This window comes from Haplochromis burtoni, unplaced genomic scaffold, assembly GCF_018398535.1.
Source record: "Haplochromis burtoni strain Fernald_Lab_line unplaced genomic scaffold, NCSU_Asbu1 Contig_732, whole genome shotgun sequence".
NCBI lineage: Eukaryota > Metazoa > Chordata > Actinopteri > Cichliformes > Cichlidae > Haplochromis > Haplochromis burtoni.
The window spans coordinates 66,459-88,730 of NW_024583093.1; the positions used below are offsets into that span (position 1 = coordinate 66,459).

Genomic DNA, 22,272 nt, shown 5'->3' on the forward strand with positions numbered 1-22,272 from the left:
TTTTTTTTTTTTTTTACTTTTTTACTTTGTTCAAATTAAGTTGTAAAATGCTCGTTAAGAATAAGATGGTAGTAAAATTCTCAGTTTAGTCATGGCTACTGTACAGGTGTAGATAGGAATGCTTGCAAAACAGACGGTGTCTAAAATATTTAAAATTCTCTATTTTCTCCCCTCTGAAGACTAATGTCTTGGTTTTTGCTTTAGCTGTTTCTATTTTAAGCTGTGACTGTTTGCTTTCCAAACCTTTTGATGGAAACACAGAACACCAGAACAGAGCCGTCTCTGTGCCGGTGGAAACGCCCCCAACTGACGTGCTTCCTCCCTGAAGGCAGACTTGAGCGTGCTGCTGCTGCTGAGAGGTTCAGGAGCTCCAGCTTTCATACACTCTCTCAAAACCACCCATAGAGACCACCAGGGGCCTGTGGGTGCTATTCTTGGTTTTACCGCCCATTAGTGTTTTTGCATGTTATTTACTTGCAGTTAAAATTACATTTATGCTCCGGTGATGACAAAAATGCACAGTTTGAAAGATGGTGGATTTTAGCGTATTTCCTGCGACTATACTAAATGTGAAGCCTCTGCGCTTTTACTGCACAGAAAGAAAAGTTAGAACATCTGCAATTTAATGTTTAAAGACCTCTATTGTTTAGTTTCACATATAAGAGTCTCCTAAACTCTGTGGCCTGAGGAGGAGAACACCCAACACTGAAAGTATTTGAAATATGAACATTTAAAGGGCCAAAGAGGAATAACAGCACTTAAAAATCCCCAGTCTGCTCAAACTTCTAGATTCGTGGGGTTAAACATAACATCTGATTCAAACATTTTTGTGCTAAAGTTTTGTTAAAGTCATTTGGGTGAAACTATGAGGGCCAAGAACTTTTTCTTTGTTGTCATCAGCAGGTTTATGATGGCTCGGGGGTAAAAACAACGCTGAGCTCATGCTGCTAAAATAATGTGACTGAAAATGATAAATAATGCTGATTGGATAATAGACGAGGGAAGGGAGAGACACTTTCTCTCAGTCTGTCTCTGTTTGTCTTTGAGGAAGCCACGTGGCTCTTTTATCATATTCTTAGATCATAATTGATAAATAAACAGTCACTTTCAGGACTTCCTTATTGGCTTGAAGTGAATTATGAGGCAGGCGATTATGGATTTCCCAGATGGCAAACAAGACTGTACCAAAGGCTTTAATAGTTTTTGGTGGTTAATGTAGATTTTTCTAGAATTAATTTTATTTAGATGCTTTTACAATTTAGGTTTTACCCCTTTTTGTGCTACATGAATGATTCTTTCTGTTCTCTTTTTTTTTTTTTTTTTTTTTTTTTTTTTTTTTTTTTTTTTTTTTTTTTAAAAAATGTAAAAAAAAAAAAAAAAAAAAAAATATATATATATATATATATATATATCAATCAGATACCCTAAACCTGGGTATATTACATTTGTTTAATATGTAAAAAGTATTAAATGCTGGAACCTGAAAATATTGATCCTTTAAAGAGAAGGAGTGGCTAATTTATAACCACAAACAGCTATGTAAACCGAAAATATGTCAAAGGGCTGTCACACTCACACAGGTATTTTAATTGGCTGTGACAGGTGGGTGTAGCTGGGCTGGGAATTACAGGAAACGCATTTAAGGGAATGATAAAGAAGTTCACCATGTTTCACTGCCTTTTGTAAAACAAACAAGAACTGATGCTAAGAAACATTTTATTAGTTTTTTTTAATTTTTTGAATTAATTTTTTAAAAAACTTTATTTCTTATTTCTCCCTTAAAGCTAGCACTGGTGATCAGAAGGTTTGAACAGCAGATGGGAGGAGTTTCTATGCTCACAACCTGAGATGACCATATAAGGCATACCCCCTCTCTGTGACATCACTCAGATCCAAGAGTAGAAATAACTATTTCAGCCTGAGTTGGAAAAGAGTAATCTTTTATTTTTTCTTTAGCCTCTTCTTGTTTTTGTTCAGCCTTTTTAAAGTTGTTCATTCACGGTTCAATTCATATCTCAGTTTTTGGCCTGCAGTCTGGAGCTCTTTCTGTAAAGACGTCAACTACATCAAAATTAGAGAAAAAATATTTTGTGATGTTCTTAATTACAGCTGCATAAACAACATGATCATGTGACTAGTATACAGATACATGTTTATAATACTAAAGCATTTTCAGTGTTGGGAAGGTTACTTTTAAATGTATTTCACTACAGATTGTAGAATACAGGGCCCAAAATGTAATTACTCAATGTGAGTAACGTATTCTGAATACTTTGGGTTACTTAGTATATTAGTCATGCTTTTCACAACTACATGAATGTAGCAATGACATCCTGCAAATTCTTGTTTGTTTTTCTCTACCAATTGGCTTGTAAGCCCAAATCTCACTGAGTAGACAATTTATTTACTTTAGGGGAGAAAAGACGTATGTCAAGATAAGATGCTAGCTTGGTGGCGAGTAGCCTTCAGTAATAGTAATAAATCACACAACAATAGAACATTGAAAATACTGAAGTGCCATATAACCCAGGTAGCTACCACAACTAAAGCAAGGTAGTTGCAGCAGGCTAACTTTAGTTTTTAAAAAGAACTTCTTCCAGATGTTTCTTTAGGTTGGAGTCTTTTGACGCTGAGAGCAGCTTGTTTGTTGGCACAGTTTGCATTGCACGGTCAGATTTCGCTCATCCCTTTCTTCTTTAAATATGAAGTGGTGGAATTTCCAAATAAGAAATGCATTCCTGCCCGTGCACTGCTGGCGCTGTTGTGCTGGCTCCAGGTCCATTGTGTAACTGACACCATCAACATACACAGAATGCTTACATTAGTCTCTTATTGCGTGTTTTGTTTGGGTTTCCGGCAATGCATTTAATTACCAAAATTAGAAACGGAAATGACCCCCATGAAATCCATTTATTCCAACAAAGTAACTGCATTGTAATTATCACCTATTTAAACCGTATCTGTAACAAAATACATTCATATTTTGTATTTTAAATACATAACGCCGGTACATGTATTCCATTACTCTCCAACAATGTGTATTTTCTTTACCTCAAACTGTGTTTTACCACGAAGCTCAACTCAGTTAAATGCTGTCATGTAATCCTCCTGATCTGTGTTTCTTAGTTACGTTCTTGATGACCACCCTAAAGTCAAATTTTAAAAAAACTAAACAATCAGGCCAGTTGACAAACCTAGAAGCAGTTCAACATTTAGACAAGAGTAAAAATGTTTTTATTGACACCTCTATAACGACTCTTTGTGACTGGTTTCTTGTCATGAAAAGATCTAGATTAAAAAAAATTACTTACTGTACTTATACTGGCAGCAATTTCTCACCTTTAATTACGTTTTTCAATAACCAAATACATTTTATTCCCAGGGGCGTCACCAGGTTTGTTTGTTTTTTGTTTTTTTTTAATACGGTGTCATGAGGCTCCAACAACTAAGTTGGTGGGGAGGTTGTCGGAAAAGCCATACCACTGCATCCCTTTAGATTCAGACAGGCACCATGGCCTGTATAAAAATATGATTTAGTTATCTCCTGTTTCTATTGCATCCTGTCACGTTATTCCCTTGACTTAATTATCTATTGCTTTTTATTGTTTTAATGTACATTTTAAATGGATTTACCTTTTTTGAGCACACAAACTGTTTTCATAATCCTAGTCACATTCATACAGTGCTTTTCTCTAAAATTCACAGACCGATGGATCCACTTGCTTTAAGTATCTTGACAAACTGAGTTGGTCAATCTGCCAGCCTTCAGATTGCTAGATGACCTGCTTTACTACCACAACTGCCCTGTCCTAGTGTGCCTAGATGTTAAATGTGAAGATATAACTGCAGTTTTTGTCATTTCAGCTGTTAGTTGTGCTTTCATGCATGCTGAAATGTTTTTTTTACTTAGTCACACAGGCATATTTTCCTTCAGTTGCTCCTGCGTCATGGTGCTTTTACTGCTTTGTGTTTGTTGGTTAGGTTATTAATTTAGGTTATTGTACAGAAAGTTATTGTCATGCTCTGCATTGCTGTGTTCTCCTTTCTGCATTCATACTTCTTTTTTCTTCGCCTCTCTGCACCAAGCTAAAAGTATCATTAAACAGTAACCGCTGTATTTGCTGACAGGGTGTGGCAGCTTTGTGGGTACTGAGTGCGCTTCTGTGTGTGCGTTCTTTTTTTAGTCCAGAGAGGAAACTCAAACAGAATCATAGGAATATCATACATTTCTGTGACCAGCACGTTTTTTACATGTTACTCCAAGTCTGAGGACAAAATGTTAGTGTGTTTCATAACAAGTGCATGAGGCCACTTAAAACACAAAAAAGACCCAGAGTAGGGCTGTTCGATATAACGATATATATCGAATGACAATATAAAAACGTCTATCGTTTCATTTTACGCTATCGTTTGTTTCGTGGTGTGGCAAAATAAACTGTTTACGTCAATATTTTTTCACCATTTTGATGGTCACTGTAGTGGCTATATTAATTTCTTAAAGTTCTCTTTCTCTTATATTTAATATAACCACACTACGGATAGACAAGCACCTGTTTTTATGCGTTGTCGTTAGCAACAACAACGATAAAACCATTCCGTGTCTGCTTGTTTATTTTCCACATAAACCTTTCAGAATAAATCTCAAGATCCTGTTGAGACTTTTCAAAATAAACTGAATCACGTGAAAGAGTTTGCAGAGTATTTACGGGTGAGAAGCAAAAAAGAGCTGGACAGTCCTGATCCTCAGGGGGTGGCTGTAGCTCAGGTGGCAGAGCAGGTCAGCCACTAATCAGAAGGTCGGTGGTTCAATCCCAGGCTGCATCCTGGCTGCATGCCAAATATCCTTGGGCAAGATACTAACCCCGTGTTTGCCTACTGGTGGTGGTCAGAGGGCCCGGTGGCGCCTGTGTCCGGCAGCCTCGCCTCTGTCAGTGCGCCCCAGGGCAGCTGTGGCTACAATGTAGCTTGCTATCGCCAGTGTGTGAATGTGTGTGTGAATGGGTGAATGACTGAATGTAGTGTAAAGCGCTTTGGGGTCCTATGGACTAGAAAAGCGCTATAGAAATGCAGGCCATTTACCAAGAGCCGACAGGTGCTAAAAAATAAACCTTAGACTCAAACTTTTCCCCGCAGCACGCCGTGGAATAAATACTCACAAAGGAAACGGCGGCCGTTACAACTTGTCTAAAAATGTATCGTTTCATGCATCGGTTAAAACACTTGACTCCAGGTACACGACGCGCAGCTGGAAACACTTCCCGCAAGTCGAGCTGCCCGAGATTCACAGAATTTTCCGAAAATGTAAAATTTTCGGGATTTATATCGTTATCGGGACGATAGATGTCTTATATTGGGATATGAGATTTTGGTCATATCGCACAGCCCTAGCCCAGAGTATATCACACTGAGATAGGAATCATATTAAGGGCCAGATATGGATACACTTAATGGACGCTTAATTGAATTGAATATGCACATCGCACAAAACCTTCGCATCCAGCTGCGATTTACATAAAGCCATATAGCAGATCATGAGTCACAAATCCTCCCAGACTGTGGAGTTAAACAGTTTTTTAAAAAAAAAAAAAAAAAAAACAAGATATATATATGGTTGAAGAAGCTGACTGCACTCCACGAGCGCCTGGCAGCACAAATGAAACAACTGCTACTTGACGAGAGACACCCATAATGGCTAACCGAAGGCTGGACAGTCCTGATCCTCAAGGACCCCCAGAAGGCACCGGTCCCCTCCAACTACCGAGCAATAACCTGCCTCAGCACCACGTGGACGCTCCTGTCAGGCATCATAGCGGCTAAGATGAACAGGCACATGGGTCAACACATGAGCGGGGCACAGAAAGGGATGGGCAAGAATAACAGAGGCGCAAAACACCAGCTACTGGCAGACCAAGCAGTCAGCTGAGACTGCAGGACCAGACTGACCAAAGCCTGTGACTCAATGCCCCACACCTGGATCCTGGAATGCCTGGAACTACATAAGATCAACAGGACCCTGTGAGCCTTCATCAGGAACTCAATGGGGATGTGGCGGACAACACTGGAGGCCAACCCCAAGCCCATAGCACAAGTCACCATCAAGTGCGGGATCTTCCAAGGACATGCTCTGTCCCCACTCCTGTTCTGCATAGGCCTTAACCCCCTCAGTGAGATAATTGACAAGACTGGCTACAGATACCGACTACATAATGGAGCAGTTGTCAGCCACCTCCTGTACATGGATGACATCAAGCTGTATGCCAAGAGTGAACGAGACATCGATTCACTGATCCACACCACCAGGATATACAGCAATGACATTGGAATGTCGTTCGGGCTGGAGAAGTGTAGTCGGATGGTAACAAAGAGAGGGAAGGTAGTCAGAACGGAGGGGATCAAACTACCAGAAGGCAACATTGCAGACATAGAGGACAGTTACAAGTACCTGGGGATCCCGCAGGTGAATGGGAAACATGAAGAAGCTGCTAGGAAAGCTGCAACCACCAAGTACCTGCAGAGGGTCAGGCAAGTCCTGAGGAGTCAGCTGAACGGTAAGAACAAGATCCGGGCTATCAACACCTACGCCCTGCCCGTGATCATGTACCCTGCTGGGGTAATAGGCTGGCCAAATGAGGAGATAGAAGCCACTGACATCAAGACAAGAAAGCTCCTTACCATGCATGGAGGGTTTCACCCCAAGTCCAGCACCCTGAGGCTGTACGCTAAGCGGAAGGAAGGGGGCCGGGGACCTGGTAAGTGTCAGCACCACAGTCCAGGATGAGACAACGAACATCCACGAATACATCACGAAGATGGCCCCAACTGACAGCATGCTCAGTGAATACCTCAGGCAGCAGAAACCCAAGAAAGAGGAGGAAGGCGAGGAACCATCATGGAAGGACAGGCCCCTGCACGGTATGTACCACCGGCAGATAGAGGAGGTGGCTGATATCCAGAAATCCTACCAGTGGCTGGACAAAGCTGGACTGAAAGACAGCACAGAGGCACTAATCATGGCAGCACAAGAACAAGCTCTGAGTACAAGATCCATAGAGGCTGGGGTCTATCACACCAGGCAAGACCCCAGGTGCAGGCTGTGTAAAGATGCCCCAGAGACAATCCAGCACATAACAGCAGGGTGTAAGATGCTAGCAGGCAAGGCATACATGGAACGCCATAATGAAGTGGCCGGCATAGTATACAGGAACATCTGTGCCGAGTATAACCTGGAAGTCCCGGGGTCAAAATGGGAGATGCCCCCAAGGGTGATGGAGAATGACCAAGCTAAGATCCTGTGGGACTAACAGATACAGACGGACAAAATGGTGGTGGCTAACCAACCGGACATAGTGGTGGTAGACAAACATGAGAAGACGGCCGTAGTGATCGATGTAGCGGTTCCGAATGACAGCAACATCAGGAAGAAGGAACACGAGAAGCTGGAGAAATACCAAGGGCTCAGAGAAGAGCTCGAGAGGATGTGGAGGGTGAAGGTGACGGTGGTCCCCGTGGTAATCGGAGCACTAGGTGCAGTGACTCCCAAGCTAGGCGAGTGGCTCCAGCAGATCCCGGGAACAACATCGGAGATCTCTGTCCAGAAGAGCGCAGTCCTGGGAACAGCTAAGATACTGCGCAGGACCCTCAAGCTCCCAGGCCTCTGGTAGAGGACCCGAGCTTGAAGGATTGACCGCCCACAGTCGCCTGGCATAATTTGCAGATGATGTTGTTTGCCGCCTCTGCAATGCTTTCAACCAAAAAAGGCGCAGCTTGATGACACCATCAACACGGCTATCACAGTAGAGCGGTATAGTCAAAATCTCTACCGTTGGCAAAATTCATATAATTTCTACTGTTTCTACCGCCCACCCCTACTGTACGCAATGATTAGTAAACAGTTAGTTAGTGTTGTTTTAAGAGATCTGAAATGTAAATGTGTCCATTTCTAAAGCGTTAACAAGAGGCCTGTCTCTCCCTTATCTTAATTTTATCTCACATTCTGTGCTGGAGAGCTTGATCTCCATTTAGTCTGCTGAACGGCAATTTACAAAGATTCTGGACTTTAATGTGTGATCTATATCAGCGGTCCCCAACCCCCGGGCCTTGGACCGGTATCGGTCCGTGAGTCGTTTGGTACCGGGCCGCGAGAGTTGAGGCTCAGGTGTGAAATGTATAGTTTCAGGGTTTTATCGGTTTTCAGCGTTATTTTGTTATCGTTTTTATCGTTTACTCGGTTTTCCTTGGTCTTTTCACGTGTGTTATGAATAAATCTTCTTTTTTTCGGTACCGGTACTAGTTTTATTTTGTTGTATTTATCCGCGACACCTTAAAGGCCGGTCCATGAAAATATTGTCAGGCATAAACCGGTCCGTGGTGCAAAAAAGGTTGGGGACCGCTGATCTATTTATACATGATGTAATCTAACTAAATTGAAACATTTTATTGTGAAAGGTTTTTAAAAAAAAACACATGGACAAGTTACAGACTTGCTTCTCATCTGTAACTCATGCAGTAGACCACATGCTTACCCACAGATTATAATAGAACTGGGTTGATAAAACCCGTTGCAAAAAAAATGGCCGCGAAATAAAGATGAGTCAAGTGAGGTCAGAGGAAAGGTAAAGCATTGCTTGTTTGCAGGAAGTCGGTTATGCTGTCATGCTGTTGACTGACATGGATAAAACCAGAAAGACCAGCAGCAGCAGCAGATGGTCCCATAACTGTGGTAAAAATCAAGAAAAACAGGCAGGAAACTGCAGCAATGATTGCCTCAGAGATCTAGATCTATCAGATATGTCTGTTTATGGAGTGCTCAGAGTAAGAACAAGTTGCATGACGTAACCCAACCGCGAACTGTGGCAGTGAGACTTTGATAGCAGATTTGAGAGAGCGTAGGTGGGAACAGTCCGAGAGTTTAGAGCTGTTCTTCATAGAAACGTAGGAGAATTTGATTGTGAACCAGAAAGAAAGCTGGTAAATAGGACTGGTTTTTTTGGTTGCTTAGCTGAGCCTCTAATGGATTGATATTATGTCATATGTCAGCCACCGGTATTCTTCACTCTTCATGGTAGGTAGTTGTTCAGTCGCTCGTCTAGAAGTTTATCTTTGTCCACATCCTTTCAATTCTTTCGCCCATCGTAGCGACAACATTCTGCGGACTTTGGCCATCACTTCGCTGCAAACGGCCTCCTGCATGAACATAGCTTTAGACACAGAGTGCTAGGAAGCTGATAAGCCCGAACATCAGTCATGTTTTCTCACAGTGATGTTGGGGAATTGTTGATGCAGTCATTAAACCTAGTTACAAAATTAACCAGAAAATAAAATATCAGATGGAAATCTCACCATTTGCCAGGCATTAGCCAGTGATGACATCCTGGATTATCCTCTTTTGTGACTTTTAGAAGTTTCTCAATAAAAGAAAAATCTGCAGATTTACTTTGTATTTTATTCTGAGACTGAGCTTATAAAGAAAAGGTGTTTATTGCGGTCACAGCAGAGGGACATTTTTCCATTGGCTTCTTTTTTCAACCAGATGAGTTGCCTCTTGCTGGTCATTAACAAAAATGCAGCTTCCATGTTTGCAAAACTCGAGCCATTTTATGTCCGTGATACTCTGAGAAGACCTAGTTGTAGAAACTGCTCAGAGAATAGTGAATTACACACAGTGTAGAGGTAGGCGATATAAACGATATACAATAGAAACGATATAAATTTGGCCAACGATAGAGATTTTGACTATACCGCTCTACCGCGATAGCGCATGTTGATGATGTCATCAAGCTGCGCCTGTTTTGGTCGAAAGCATCGCAGCGGCTACAACCATTATCATCTGCAAATTATGCCGGGCAACAGTCATAGCAAAGAGATGAAGCACTTTTGAAATATGGGGAAAGCCAAAAACTGCGCTTCCTCCACTTCCGTAACATTGATTCATTAATGTTGAATTCTCTCGCAGCTGCTCTATTCCCATGTTGTTGCAGTATATTAATAACTAACCTCGTATTGTGGATGAATGATCTCAGTTGTTCTCCTGACTGAAGTTTGCCCCGTGTATAGCATCCTGCTATGCGATTGCATTTGTCCCTGACCACCAGAATCCCTCACGTTAACTTTTATCGAGTGGAAAAAAGTTCGTATCCTCCAGCTTCACTGTGCTAATGTTATGCTAACATAGCTGTGTCGCTAGCAATCACGTAGCACAACATTATATACCAGTAGCCCAACTTCAGTAACCCTGCAAACGCCACTGCTGTTTAGTTTTCTGTCTTCATTTATGTTGGAAGTGGTAGCAGAGCTGTACGTTTGTAATTAGTTTCAAAAATCTCTCAGTCAAACATGGTATTCATGTTTAGGTGGAAACTAGCGAGCTAACTTCCTGTTAACTTCTAACTCCGTTAAATTTAATAAATTCTGTTTTCATGGATGCCTGGATGTTAAACTTAATTGTTACACCTGGTAAAGCAGCAACGCTGATCGATTTTATTAAAGATGAAAGAATTTAGAGTTTTTAACTCTCAGTGTTCGTTTGACTTTGGGACCTGAAGCGGACGGAGTTTTGGACCCAGATTACTCCGCGAAGCTCCTCACTACGGCAGCCGTAATGCTCTGACAATCCATCAAGCAGTGCGGCTTACCAAAGTTGTACTAAAACATTTTTTAACAGATTTCTGCACGCCAAAATCGGTTCGAGGTCAGTAAGCACAACCAGAATTCATACATAAGGCACACTCTCAATTTTTGAGAAAATTAAAGGATTTTAAGTGTGCCTTATAGTGTGTAAAATACGTTACACAGAAGAAAAGAATATATCGCAATATATATATCGTTACTGCACGTGCTTCAAATTATACCGCGATATGGATTTTAGGCCATATCGCCCAGCCCTAACGCAGTGTGTGACACAGAATTAAATGTGTGTTTCTGATTACTTTGCACAGCAAAATGAAGATGGTGTGCTTTACATTTTATTGGTTTAGGTGATTAAAAGTGTCAAACTTTTAAGTGTGGCTTGAGTGTAAATGTATTTCCCAAGAACGTTGCAGTCTTAAAATATAACTGGAAGTTGCATCAGTCTGAACTGCTGAGCTCATTCTACATGTGAAGCATCACAATGATAAACACGGATGTTTTCTTCCTGTCGATCAAAACTTTCTTTGTTTTTCAAGATTTCTGTGAAATTGTCTGTGCCTACTTGTCAGTTTTCAGCTTTGAGCACTAACTCCTTTTTGGGCTTCTTTTTTTTTTCTGTCACGGCCACGACGGCTTTGCTTGGAAACTCGTGCAGAGTTTTGAGTCTGTGCGAATGCAGAAACGGGAGAAATGAACTGAAATGACGTGTATTTCAGTGTAAGTGCTGCGCTTTGAGCCGCAGCAGCTTTTAGGAAATGAGTGTAACTCAGATAAGTACTGTGTGCGCGTGTGTGTGTGCTTGTGTGGTCACGCAGCTGTGTGTGTTCAGTTCCTGTTATCTTCAACTGTCATGCTTGTTTCCTTCTGCACCTCATTGCTGTTTGTGTGTGTCTGTGTGAGTCTGTGGTAACAACATTGCATTCATGTTGCAAAGTTTTGCGTGTGAGGAAATAAGGCAGGTCGCTGGGAATGTGATCAAGTTTTTTTGCGGGGTTTTTTTGTTGCTCTAATAATTCATATTTTATTTGGTTTCACTAATGGATCCATATTGATACAGTCTTATATCTTATAGCTGTTTTTGTTTTGTTCTGTTTTGCTGTTTTCAATGCTTTTTAAAGGTTTTTAAACCAACATTTTAATTTTTACGTGTTCATTTTAGTTGTTATATTTAATTTACATGACAAGTCAATGTGCTATATAAATAAAGTTGTCACTGTCATTATATCAAATGATAAATACTGCTTTAAAAAATTCTCTCTGTGTCCTCAAAACGTTTTAGTTTGCTTTGAGGGATGTAAAAATCCAAATATTTCCATCCGTCCATCCTCTTCCGCTTACCCTTGTCAGGGTCATACGGGGGGGGGGGGGGGGGGGGGGGGGGGGGGGGGGGGGGGGGGGGGGGGGGGCGAGAACACCCTGGAAAAGTTGCCAGTCTATCGCAGGGTTAACACATAGAGACAGACAACTATCCACACTCACATTCACAGCTTTGGCCAATTTAGAATTACTAATTAACCTAACTGCACTAGCTGCATGTCTTGGACTGTGGGAGGAAGCTGGTGTACCTGGAGAGAACCCATGCATGTTTTAAAATATAACGTACAAAACATTTGGGCGGTGCAAGACAGTGTAGTGTTTGATATTTTTTACATTGTTATATTGTACCGATACAAGGATACTAATGTTGGGGGTCCAGACTGCATTAACTCAACTGAAAAACCACCCAACACTGAACACACTAGGTTTGCTCTGAATTAGAAAGTAGCTAACGGCTCAGTCACACGAGTAAAAATACTACAACCAGCTCCGTACGTCTTTAAACTCCTGTGGCACTACGTATGGCAGGTTTTAGTGACAGTGTTGCATTCTTCTGTCTCATTATGCAGCAAATAAAACTGAAGTGAGATCATTCTTATTGAATAAATCAGATGTTAAAAGATTTTAACTTTGAGAATGTAATTTGCATTTTAAAAATGATTATAAATTGCAATATATGCTGTTTCAATACTCAAATTAATGCAAAATATTAAAAGTCACTACACCAAAAGGTTGATTCTGTTCATCTGGATGTAGCGTTTTCAGTGGGAGAAATGCCCATTGTTCATTCAGTGGTGCTAGTTCCAGTCATTGTGCAAGGACTTTATAAGATTGGGGAAACCTGCAGTCAGCTGAGACTGAAGAAGTCACTTGGATGAGTGACGAAACGCTGCGTCCAGATGAACACAGTCAATCTTTGGGATTTACTTACCTGGAAGATTGAGCATGCATCAAGATGTTAAAAGTCACTATAATATCTTATTATTCTGTCTTTCTGCCTAATTTCAGTGATTTTATATTTAAAACAAATCCTGCAAAAACAAGGGCAGCAATTACTCATTAGTAACTCCTCTGCGAATCTTTATAGCTGAAATATTTTGTGCATGATAAGCAGCTGTTTGTTCAGTGAATTCAGCTGAGGGTAGTTCAGCCTCGCTGACCTCATCGTACCTGGTGCCAGTAAGGGTGACTCTCCAGCTTGCAGCGAATCTGCAGAGCAGGCACCTGTATTTACGCAGCAAGGTCAGCACACCCACAATCTTTCTGGGCTTCTCTTAGACTAACATCTGCAATCAGGCTTAGCGACTAAAGGCGGCTATCAGCTGGATAAGTCGGTCACTACATCAGAAACATAGACTGGTCTATTAGCAGCTGATTTTTAACTATAATTAATTCTGTGATTTAATGGGAGTAGAGCAGCTGCGAAAGAATTCAACATTAATGAATCAATGGGACGGAAGTGGAGGAAGCAAGAAGAAAGTTGAGTAAAGTTTGACTTATCTGACTGTTTTGTTTCCCTTAATGTGCCTTATAACCCGATGTGCCTTATGGATGAAAACAGACCCGTTCATCGACAGTGCGTCTTATAATTCCATGCTCCTTATGGTCCAAAAAAATACGTATTTGACTTATTTATTTGGCACACTGCAGTTTCATGTTGCAAAGCACCTCTTTTTATATTGTGTGGATATTATACATGGTTATGCTCGGGATATATCGGCCCATTTCCAATGGAAATGCCTTTTGGTTAAACTGTCAGCAAGGAATTTGCACTGTAAAGTTTTTATATCGCTTTAATGCAATTATAAAGAAACAGCTGCTTGTTTAAGTGGAAATAAATTGATGCTGGTTTTTTGCACTAATAAAGTTGTGGAGTTGTAAAGTATTTTGTCTTGTGTCAATTATATTGTCAGTTATATCATTATCGCAAATTATCAAATATATATGGTGATAAATATTTTGCAATATTGCCCTGCCTTACTCCCAGTTTGTCTTCGTACCCAGTAGGCACCAGCTGTGATGCTCTGATGGTTGCTTTTTGATGTGCTGAAGGTTCTGGTAGATGTGTTATGCACCTTTGACAAGGAATAATTAACACACACCTGAACTTTTAAACATCCCTGCATCTAAAGCATCATCAGGTATGCAATGAAGGAGGCCGGTGGATGTTTTTATTGAAAGGCCTGTAATGTTTTATGCTACAGCTAGGGTGTGGATGCTACCATGACCAGGTCTTTCTTAGAAGTTAGATTTATAGAGCAAACAAGGGAGGATCTAACAGGTGATAATCCATTACATTAACTGGCTGTTTATTGACATGCTTAACAGAGTTTCAGGCCTGTTCTTTCCAGCTGCGATGGCAAATGAAGAACAATAGTCTGTAAGGTCACCTGGTACAAATAGGTTCCCTGTTTTACAATCATATTACCATATTTAGGTTCTTGGTTTTTGTTTTTTTGTTTTAACTAGCTTGCAGCCAACAGGGAAAAAAAGGATCCTCGTATGAAGCTATACTTCTTAATGATGCTCATCAGAGACAGACAAAAACTTTAGACACTCTTGAAACCCTCCTGGCAACTGAGCGCTGAGATCCACAGGCCTTTCTTGGAATAGACGCATACCTGTTGAGCTCACACGTGACCTGCTCTGGAGGAGGTTTCATCTGCAGCTCAAGTTACCGTGGTGATGCACCTTGGGAAGAAGCACAGTGTAAAGCACAGGTTGAATGTGAAGTTAAGAGGATAAATCCCTAAACTAAGGAAGGAGCAAATAGAACTGCCTGAACTTTCAAAATAAGAGTTAATTATTTACTAGTAATTCCTGATCAGTTTACACGTGATTGTTACACCTGGTGGCGCGCCTGAATAGGCTCAGTGTGTCGATGCATTAACACTCATGAGCCAAGAGTTTTACTGGAAGTTACATAATATTCAAATGTGTAATAAACACGCAGGATGTGCAGATGTTTTTGGATCCATTTGACGTCAAATGTCACAGCGCTGCTGAGCTTCAGTAACAAAAATCTGGTTTTCTGTTGCTGTTGTTGGAATTGCAAAAATACATTCAATTTCAAGCTACAGCTTATTTAATAATAAGAGAGATGTTTGTCTGAAACAGACTGGCCATTCCACGTCATGATGTCTGTCCGATATTCCCAGCATGCAAATGACTTAAGATATCTGCTTCTGGATATTAGAAATGATAGAAATGCGTTTTTAATCTATTTGCAAATGAGCAGCATGAGTCTGTTTGTGTTTCAGCCCGTGTGGTGCATTTATCTTAATTTGTTTGAGACCTGTAGTTTTGCTAATAGTTTATTATTTTTATTATTATTATTATGGAGCTGTTAACTCTTTGTTCGTCGTCTCCTCAGAGTACTCAGCTCGATCCAGAGGAGCTGTTCACTAAATTGGATCGCATTGGAAAAGGATCTTTCGGAGAGGTGGGTGTAATTTATTATTTTTTGTCATCTTCTCTCCTACATTCACTTGCTTTATCCCCCTCATTTTTATTCTTTCTCACCTCTCTCTTTCTCTTCTTCCTCTCCTGGTGATCCTTTTTTGTTTTCTTACATCCATGTTTTTTCACTTCTCTGCCTCCCGTTCCCTCCTGCAGGTCTTCAAAGGAATCGATAATCGCACTCAGAGCGTCGTCGCCATCAAAACGATCGATCTGGAGGAGGCAGAGGATGAAATCGAGGACATCCAGCAGGAGATCACGGTGCTCAGTCAGTGCGACAGTCCGTACATCACCAAGTACTACGGCTCCTACCTGAAGGTAAGGCGGATATTTTCATTCAGCCCGGAAGCCGATCTAAGTCAGGTTTAAAAGGAATTCCACAGGAGTGGGGAGTGTTATTTTCCCACGGAAAATTTTTCACCTACTGCGAACTAAGGATTTTTTTTTTATTCCCAGTATATTGTAGTTGAGTCATTTTTATAGGCACATTGTTGGAAGTTTATTTGTAATTCTGTCTTTCAGGGAAGTAAATTGTGGATCATCATGGAGTATCTTGGAGGGGGCTCAGCACTCGACTTGGTGAGTCTTTATGTCCATTTGTAGAGGATTTATTGTCCATGAAACCTAGTAAGTGAAGTAATATCAAGTAATGACTAGAGCCAATGTTTGTGAGGTCTCGCTAATAGATGTAGAAAACGTTTAATCTCCTATCCTTTAGTTTCATCCTCACTGTTTTGGAGAATTCTCACTTATGAGTATAAACATCTCTTTGCACATAAATACAGAGAAATTAAACTTTAATTTTTTTAAATCAAAATAAAAAACAAAGTTTTTAAAACTCTGTTTAAAATGAGAAAATCTGATTCATTAACATTTGATTGTCTAATTTTCTGTGTTGGGACTTGTCTTGATTGAAACTGGAATAGGGTGTGTTTGTGAGCCTCCGGCATATCACAGTGTATTTTATACCCGTGTCATCACTCTGCGTGTGTGTGTGTGTGTGTGTGTGTGTGTGTGCAGCTGCGGGCGGGTCCGTTTGATGAGTTTCAGATTGCCACCATGCTGAAGGAGATCCTGAAAGGGCTCGACTACCTGCACTCTGAGAAGAAGATCCACAGAGACATCAAAGGTGCGGCAGGTGCTGGTTAGACTGTAGCGCCCAGACCTCCAACACCGATTCAAATATTATATCATTTAAATGAAAGTAAGATTCAGAATCTGAGAATCGGTGCAGGTGTTGGTGCCTTAGGGAAAACGAAACTTCCCACAATTGACGAACTCTTTCATTGGAAGCCCGTCCATTTAATTTATGTCGCAGGATCCATGCAGAAAGCTTTCTTGATCGCTACTTGATTTTCTCACATTTGACAAAAGATTTTCATATTCTGCGAGGCTGTGACACTCAAGCGTTACTGAGCTGGGTATTGAAGTAAACACTGTCATAGAAACAATGAAGAACTTCAACATGTTCTCATTACTGTGAAACAGCTCTCAGGATGCTGATCCACCCACACAGGCCTGAGAGCTGAGTTTAACATGAGGTCTGAGTAGTTTGATTCACCCTGATGTGTTTAAATCATATTTCAGCCTACTTATGGAACAAAATGACTGGGCGTGCATCAGAAGTTAGTGAGGGTGATCTCTGCCTGTGCAGATATTCTTGGAAAAGCGCAGAAAACGATTCTAATGTTTGTCAAACTACGTCTTTATTGATATATCCTGATGTGTCAAAAGTCATCTTTAAGAGTACAGGGGAAGCCGTCAGAAGGAGGAAATGGAAAAAATGTTTTCAAACCCGTGAAATTGAAACTTACTTGATACTTATTCTTTAATCTGTGCTAACTCAACATCTTAGCTGTAGGGGTTCAGAGATGAAGGACGGCCGCTTTAGTGGAAATCTGGAATTCTTTTGCGATTTTTATACTTAATTTGACAGCATTAGAATCAGAATTACATTTATTGCACAAAATAACTACCATTAGTTGATGATGTTACTCAGTCTGATGATGTTGCAGAAAGGTTAAATTATTTGCTTCTCTGCAGCTGCCAACGTCCTGCTGTCGGAGCAGGGTCAGGTGAAGCTGGCGGACTTCGGAGTGGCAGGTCAGCTGACAGACACGCAGATCAAGAGGGAAACCTTTGTGGGAACGCCGTTCTGGATGGCTCCTGAGGTCATCCAGCAGTCCGCCTACGACTCCAAGGTAAGACACCTGTTTATACCGTTGCAGATTTCATAAAGGCCATTCATAATCTTTAGCTTATAACTAGAAGGTAGTTGTGGGAATTTCAGAATGCAGAACCACCTCATATTCATTCAAAATGAGCAAACTCTGGCTGTCCAAATAAGAGACATTTAGAGGAAGTGTCTTATACAACAGTTCTGCTTGTTTACATCACCCGGACAGCGTGAACTTTTGAAAATGTCCATCAAAACCTGAAGCTTGTACTTCCACTTCCATCTAACAATGAAACTCTAACTTAAAGTCAACAACAGCCATGTAACAATGAGCTTGACGACTCTGCTGAGCATGTGCTTGAAAACAAAAGAAAACTGCCAAATTTGATCAGAATTAAATGTCATTAACATAGTTGCAGTTGTACAAACTGCGTCTGCACTGGACCTGGAGGCATAACAAGAAAGAGTTAAATGTAAAACAAACAAAATTCTTTCTATTGTGCTGCCCTTCTTCACATCCACTCAGCTCCTCTTGGAAACTGTAATTATCCAATTATGTCTGAGGTGCCATAAGTATGCAAAGCACGACAGACATACCTTTCTATACATGTCTTATTTGCACAAAAGGACAGTAGGCAAAGCATATTTTCACATTTATTTTTAGACTTTATTTTGTTGTTGTTGCTTTTTGCGTATAGTTTTTGGGTGTGTTTTTCCAAAAAATATACGCTAAAATTAAGAAAACTAATCAAATTAAGAGCTTGCACATACTGGTGTATTAGCTATACTGTTAAGTTAGGCATTATCCTAATATTGGGTGGTTGTCTAATAAATTTGTTAAACTTGAGAGAAAATTATTTTCTCATAAGTTTAATGACTTTGGGCAAGGTTCACAACAAAATAAAGTATAAAACTATTCTTATGTTAAGCTAATAGCTTCTCATAGTCAAAAATACAAATGCTAAGGAATGGAGAAACCTGTGCTTGTTAGCATGTTAGCATGCATTTCTAGCTAAAGGCCTGATTGTGATGCTGAATTGGTAGTCGGTAGTCACATAGATTTGCCGACGTTCTTCTACCTGTTGTAGCTGCATAGTGTCACAAGTGGGGTGTAGTGTTTTTTTTATTGGAGCTTTGGCTTAGCTCATGCCTCTGAGAAGATAGAATTTCAATAAGCCGTGAACGTGAGAACTGGAAAGAATAAAAACTGTCCACTCAGTCTGCATAGCTGAAGACGTACACAACCAGGCACCAGTGTGGTACCATTAGTCCTGCATAAGGTCAGGTTTAACAGCTGTGTACAGTATTTAGCAAGTAGTAAAAAGACAGAACCTTATTAGCCCCAAAAGAGAAAGTAGAAATCACAGACACAAAAACTATGAGGGACGTAATTAAAACATGATATAGCTGAAAGTTAAACTTTAATGCGACAGTCTTTACAGTGGTGCTAGCGGTTATATCAGAGTTTAGCGTAGCATTAGCAGCAACTCCAAACTCTCATCATCCTCAAACATCTGTCTTAAAATTATATGTTTTTTAAATATGCCCACACTTCTCGTTTTGTTTGTTTGAGGAACTGAGTAATTACATTGTATAAGTTCTATGAGGAAAACTGAAGACTGTGCACATTTTAGCTGAGTAAGTCTTTGACACCTTGTTTTGTTTGCCTCAGCCGGAAGCGAAGTTTCGGAAATAACTCTTCTCTTCCCTCAAGCATATTGACACACAGTCTAACCTCTTGAAGCCTAAAAAGGGGGTTAGGAGTAGGATTTCAGTTTGCTCTAACCCCCTTTTTATTTATTACTATTACCTATGCGCAACACCTGAAAAGCCTTTAACAGAAAACTTCTAATCAGTGTTTGAGTGTTGAGACTTATTTTGAAAGAACCATCTTTTAGATTAGTGCAAATTTTCCTAGTTAATTCAAACAGCACCTATCCTTATACCAAGACAGGCGTTTTCTCACCCTTTAAAAGTCCACCAGGTCTTAAAAAATAAAAACAATAGACTATCCCGCTTTGTGATTTTCCTCCTACTCTGCTTGCGTGTTGCTGTAGCAACCCAACACATGTGGATTTGTTGTTGTGGCCCACTTTGCATTATTTCCACAGTCCTCTAGGGTTTATTTGCATCCAATAGAGACGCTGCTGCCATCGTGGCGATTTTAGCTTTTATTTGATGAGGATGATGATGATGATCGTCCACTTGGTCCCCAGTTTAGAAGGGATTCCCTCACCGTGTGCTTTGTTTGTGTATCAAAACAATGACTTCAGCAGTGAATGGAGTTAGAAATGCACCTTGCACCTGCTGGCATCAAACACACAGGTTTTGATGCAAGTCACAGAGCAAACAAAACTGATGAAATTTGTATAAAGAGGCGGAGCTGCTTTCTGTCTGCTTGTTTTATAAGTGTGTTCTTTGGAAATAAGGCAGATCCATTAGGGTGTTTTCACTTGACCTCTTGATGTGGTTTGGTTCATGTGTCTTTGTGCATATATGTAACACTGCCTTCATGTGCCTTTGTGATTTATATTGTGTATTTTGGCCTTAGAGGGATCAGGTAACAAAAAAGGTCTATAAATGATCTAGAAATGTGACCAAAAACTCATTTAAGCCGGACTCGTTCATTATCTCTCTTTAATTGCTCAAATATCTGCAGGAGACCATCATTTAAAGCAGGGGTCCCCAATCTCAGTCCACGAGGGCCGGTGTCCCTGCAGGTTTTAGATCACCCAGGATCAACACACCTGAATCACATGATTAGTTCATTACCAGGCCTCTGGAGAACTTCAAGACTTGTTGGGAAGGTAATTTATCCATTTACATCAGCTGTGATGGATCAAGGACACATCTGAAATCTGCAGGACACCGGCCCTTGTGGACTGAGATTAGGGACCCCTGATTTAAAGGTTTGTTTTTTTTTAAGTTTTAAAGGAATAATCATGTAGTTTGTGAAAAACAAAAACAGGTTCAAGTATGAGTGAATGTTTGAGTCTGTACTGTTTTGTTTTTTTGTTTTTAAAATCCTCTTTAAAGGGAAGGAAGACAAAGTGCAACTTGTTGAAATACCGAAGGCGGTTTGGAGACTTTGCCAACGGTTACGTAAATGTAACCTGAGAAGTTAGAACAAGCCTGCAAACAGAAGACAGCCATTGTACTTTGCTGTGTGTGTGTGTGTGTGTGTGTGTGTGTGTGTGTGTGTGTGTGTGTGTGTGTGTGTTGCCTAATCTCATATCAGTCTCGGTCACAGACTGTCAGTTGTCCTATTAATACATCAACCATGTGACTTTGACCAGAGGTATTTGAATCTCCGCACCATTTACAGAAGCACTTCTTCTGTCAACCAGCAGTATTTTCAACTTTCTCAAAATAATCTTGTTAGTTGATGTTACAGCCACTCATAACCCATAATTCAGTTATATTTCTAAGAAGTCTTGCCCTGTTTTTCAGTGACTGGCCTGAACAGCCATTAGCGTGAGAGCAGTGTAAAGCCTGCCAGAGGCTGATTCAGGACAGTGACATGACTGAGAAATGTAAATGTTTTTACAAGTTGAATATGTTTCTTTAACTCTGCCCTACTGTTTGCCACTAACACCACAGTTTCCTGTGGGGTTTAGTCCGTACAAGTAAAAAAAAAGAAAAAAAAAAGCAGACAGGAAGTGGGGGGAACCTCGGCTAGATCGAACTGTAGATAAGTGTAAGGGTTCATCTGATGCACAGATCAGCTGCTCTGCATCACTGGTTGTATTAGAGGTGGAAGAGGCTTGGATCGCCTTTTTTTTTTTTCTTTTTATCTATTTTTTAAATAATAGTGGTCTGCCTCCAGCTAGGTTAATAGTTCAAAAAGGTGGTGCCTCCTACACTTTATGTTGTGTTGAGCTACAGTTGAGAGTTGTGCATACACTCACCTGGATAGTTTTTGTTTATTCTTCTACGTAAAAAAAACCTTTCCAGGCACAGAACAAATTTTTGTTAAATCCTTCTACATATCACAGAATTTATGAAATCACATTAGAGAAAAGAAAACACTGCAAAAGCTAAAAAATAAATAAATACATAAATGATGAAACAAAGCAGACGTGTTATTGGGGAAACAATAATGCAATGTTCGACCTGATGACGTGACAAGCTAGCAGTAAATGGCTAACATGAATATACAGTGTTATATGAATCACTGATTAAAACACACGTTACCTCGTCTTGTTTTCCTCTCACAACAATGATGAAATCTGTGCTTCTTTTAAGCGTGCCTCAGTGCAGTCCTTTGCATGTTTTGGTTTTTGTTTCTTCTGCCAGTGGTCCGTCACGATATTGTGTCCCCAGGAACCTTTCTGTTTTTGCCCTGTCTTTCTTCCCTCACGCCCAATCTGTCACGGCACATTGCTGTTCCTGGTTTGCGCCAATATGAATAAAATTTTATTCTACTTTCTCTGTATTTTTAGTGCTTTTGCAGCATTTTTCTATTTGCTGGAGTTTTATTAGTTTTTTTTTTTTTTTTGAGTGCAACTTACGGGACCCAGACTCAGGCACAAGAAATCTAATAAAACCTTATCATGAATAATCTCTAGATGAGTAGTTTTCTCATTTTTGTAGGCATCTATTGAGAATTAACTTGTTTTATACCATTTGGTGTCCGTGTGTGTGTGTGTGTGTGTGTGTGTGTGTGTGTGTGTGTGTGTGTGTGTGTGTGTGTG

General features: G+C 40.4%; 1 protein-coding gene across 1 annotated transcript in view; it reads left to right on the plus strand.

Annotated features, from left to right (window-relative positions):
• Positions 1-22,272, plus strand: part of LOC102290592 (serine/threonine-protein kinase 26) — a 45,147-nt gene that overhangs the window by 15,870 nt on the left and 7,005 nt on the right. Inside the window, exons 2-6 of the mRNA XM_005950398.3 lie at positions 15,317-15,385; positions 15,559-15,720; positions 15,925-15,981; positions 16,423-16,531; positions 17,446-17,603. Of these exons, the coding sequence (XP_005950460.1) occupies positions 15,317-15,385; positions 15,559-15,720; positions 15,925-15,981; positions 16,423-16,531; positions 17,446-17,603 (555 nt within the window). The remainder of the gene's footprint in view (positions 1-15,316; positions 15,386-15,558; positions 15,721-15,924; positions 15,982-16,422; positions 16,532-17,445; positions 17,604-22,272) is intronic.